Genomic DNA, 3,024 nt, shown 5'->3' with positions numbered 1-3,024 from the left:
CCCCGGTGCGCAGCTGCGCTGGAGCCAGGAGGGCCGCCCAGGGTAGGGTAGAAGTCCGGGGCAGAAGCCAGCCGAGGGCAGCGCGGCTGAGACTGAGCGGGACAGGAACAGGGCGCGGTCAGGGGCCGAAGCGAGCTGCGCGGGCGGCGCCTGGAAGGGGAACTTGAGCTGGGAGTGGAGGCTGAGCAGCGGTACTGCTGGCCCCGGCGCTGCGAGCCCGGAGCCTCCTCCAAGGCCAAGGACACGGGGGCCTCGGGGCCGCCGGGACGCCGCGCGCATGCTGGGCAGGGGACACCACCCGGGCTCGCGCCCTGGGCCGCCCGGGCTCCCGGCATGTCCGTGCGGTACACGCTCAACCTGAGGGTCTTCTGGCCCTTGGTGACCGGGCTGTGCACGGCGCTAGTGTGCCTCTACCATGCCCTACGCAGCAGCGAGGGTGCCCGGGCCGAGCCCCCCGACGGCGCAGACAGCGGCTTCCCGCTGCTCAAGGTGGCTATCCTTCTTCTCCTCTGCTACATCCTCCTACGATGTCGCCACACCATCCGCCAGCGCCTCTTGCCAGGCTCTTCCCGCCCATGTGGCCATGCCAACTTCTCAGCCAGATCCTTGCAAGAGCCAGGCCTGAGCATCTTGCTGGAGAGTTACTATGAGCACGAAGTGCGCCTATCGCCACATGTGCTAGGTCACAGCAAGGCGCATGTGAGCCGGATCGTAGGGGAACTGGTGCAAGCTGGCCGAGCCCGAGGGTCTCCGGGCCCCATCACCGGTGGAGCGCTGGCTTTGGCCTTCCGGGGAGACTTCATCCAGGTGGGCAGCGCCTACGAACAGCATAAAATCCGGCGACCCGACAGCTTCGACGTGCTGGTGCCACTGAGACTCCCGCCGCAGGTGGCGCTGGAGCCACGGAGCCTAGGGACTGAACCTGCTCTGACCCCGGCCTTCCGCAGCTGCTTCGTGTGCACCCTCAAGGCACCGCCCTCGCCATCGGGGACCTCGACGGGCCAGTGGCATCGCGACTGCAAGCCCTTCGCTGAAGGCTTCTGTGTGGATGTGCAGGGCCGTCGCCACCTCTCAGCTACCCTGGTGCTGCGCTGGTTCCAGGCGCACCTACAGCGCTCCTTGGCCACCGTGCGCTACAGTTTGGAGGGTCGCTGTCGCGTCAGCCTGACCCCAGGGGGTCTGGAGCAGCCTCCCACCCTTCACATCCTTCCCTGCCGCACGGACTATGGCTGCTGCCGCCTTTCCATGGCCGTGCGCCTCATCCCGGCTGTCCACCTGGGTGAAGGCGTCTTCCTTGTGGCACCGCCGCCACCACCCTCGCCTAGCGGGGCTCTGTCAGAGCTCCCAGGTGGCCTGCGTGCTGAGGCACTGTGGGGTGTGAACACAGCACGTCAGGAGCAGAAACTGCTGGGCTGGCTTCAGGAACGGGCGCCTCCAGGTGCCTGCTACCTCAAGTGCCTGCAGCTGCTTAAGGCCCTTCGAGACTTGGGTGCCCGCGGGCTGGACCCGATGGCTGCTACACACTGGGGACGCATCCTGTCCTCCTACATGCTCAAAACAGCGGTGCTCGAGGTGCTTCTGAATGAGGGGGGCCCAACACCTAGCTGGGACGAGGCATACCTGAGTGAGTGCTTGGAGAAGTTGGTGAAGTTCCTTAGGGACTGCCTGCTGCGACGCCGAGACCTCTTCCATTGTGTCCTAGGTCCGGCTGGGGCAGCTGCCGAAGTTGGACCCCTGCCCAAGGTGCTGCGTGAGGCCCCTCCAGTTGACCTCCTGGCACCCTTCGACCAGCATGCCCGGGAGCTTGCAGCAGCGCGGTTACTGTCCACCTGGCGAAGGTTGCCCCAGCTTCTCCAGGTCTATGGTGGTCCCCGTTACCTTGCCAGGTGTCCTGCACCCCGGAGTCAACGCATCCAGGGCTTCCCGGAAGATGAACCATGAACACTGATTACACACCACTGACCAAATGCCCCTTTCCCACGGATGAGAGCACCGATGGCAGCTAAATAACAGATGAGCTGTCCCAGGTGTTGGAAAATTTGAAGGATGTCACAGGATTTGGTGGCACGAATGTTCTGTCCTAGGCTCCCTGGCCTAAGATAGCAGTGGCATCTTCTGCAGACCTAGTAGAGTATCCTGGGTGGTCTTATACACCGATCTCTCTGTCCCCCAAATTATTAAAAGCAATCATTTTTTATTTACTTACTGGGTAGATACTAGGTTCTCAATTGGCCCATAGTTTTGGAGGGGCATTGTATGTATGTTTCAATGCTGGGGCTGGAATCCTATGCTAGGCTGGCCCTCTACCACGAAGCTACGTCCTAGGCCCCTACTTTGTTTTTGTTTTGTTTTTAAGGAATCCTTATCCACAACTGGAATTGAGATTCTAGTCCAGCTGTTAGCATCCCAGAGTCCTAACTTAGTTATTTCCATGACCATGCATGTATTTTTTCGTAGTGCAATCACAGGTTTGTTGAATAAGACTAATGGAGTTGTCATAAATTAAGTGACTCACATGCTAAGAGGTGGCCAAGAGCTGGTTAGAGACTTTCAGAGCAAGTGGCATTTTATGTCCAGTCATTTTTTTTTTTGTTCTGTTTTTGTCAGAACCAAGGGCTGTTCCAAAGAGCTTCTGCACAGTTATATGAAAGACCAGGGCTCTGAAGAGCAGCCGTTCAGCGCTCTTCCAGGTCACAGGTGGGGATCTGCACTTGACACTCAATACCTATTAGTCTGAGCCAGGCAGAATGCAGAGGGAAAAGTTCCTTAATTAAAACGGCTCTGGCAAAAGTGTAGAACAGAAGCCTTGAAATGATCCTGCCTAGGGCTCACCATAAGCTGGACACAACCGGCTTATGTTTCAAAGCTTCTGAGCAAAGGCCCTGCAGGCTTGTCTCAGAGCATAAGGACCTTTGAGGAGAAAATGCTTGGCGTGCTGCCTGATATCCGGGGAGTGGTTGGGGGTTCTTCATTGCCCAGACAGTCTTACATCATCTTGAAGGTCAGTTCTTGCTTCTGCTTATG

The 3,024-nt window shown here is 58.8% G+C and overlaps 1 protein-coding gene across 1 annotated transcript; it reads left to right on the top strand.

Moving 5' to 3' along the window:
* The first annotated feature begins 306 nt into the window (after positions 1-306).
* Positions 307-2,202, top strand: Itpripl2 (ITPRIP like 2). Its single transcript, NM_001127303.1, is given in 1 exon segment — positions 307-2,202. A coding segment is annotated over 1 exon segment (1,608 nt). The 5' UTR covers positions 307-333; the 3' UTR covers positions 1,942-2,202.
* The last annotated feature ends 822 nt before the right edge of the window (positions 2,203-3,024 follow it).

The sequence above is a fragment of the Rattus norvegicus genome, chromosome 1, assembly GCF_036323735.1.
Source record: "Rattus norvegicus strain BN/NHsdMcwi chromosome 1, GRCr8, whole genome shotgun sequence".
NCBI lineage: Eukaryota > Metazoa > Chordata > Mammalia > Rodentia > Muridae > Rattus > Rattus norvegicus.
This window is presented reverse-complemented; position numbering and strand designations above follow the sequence as displayed.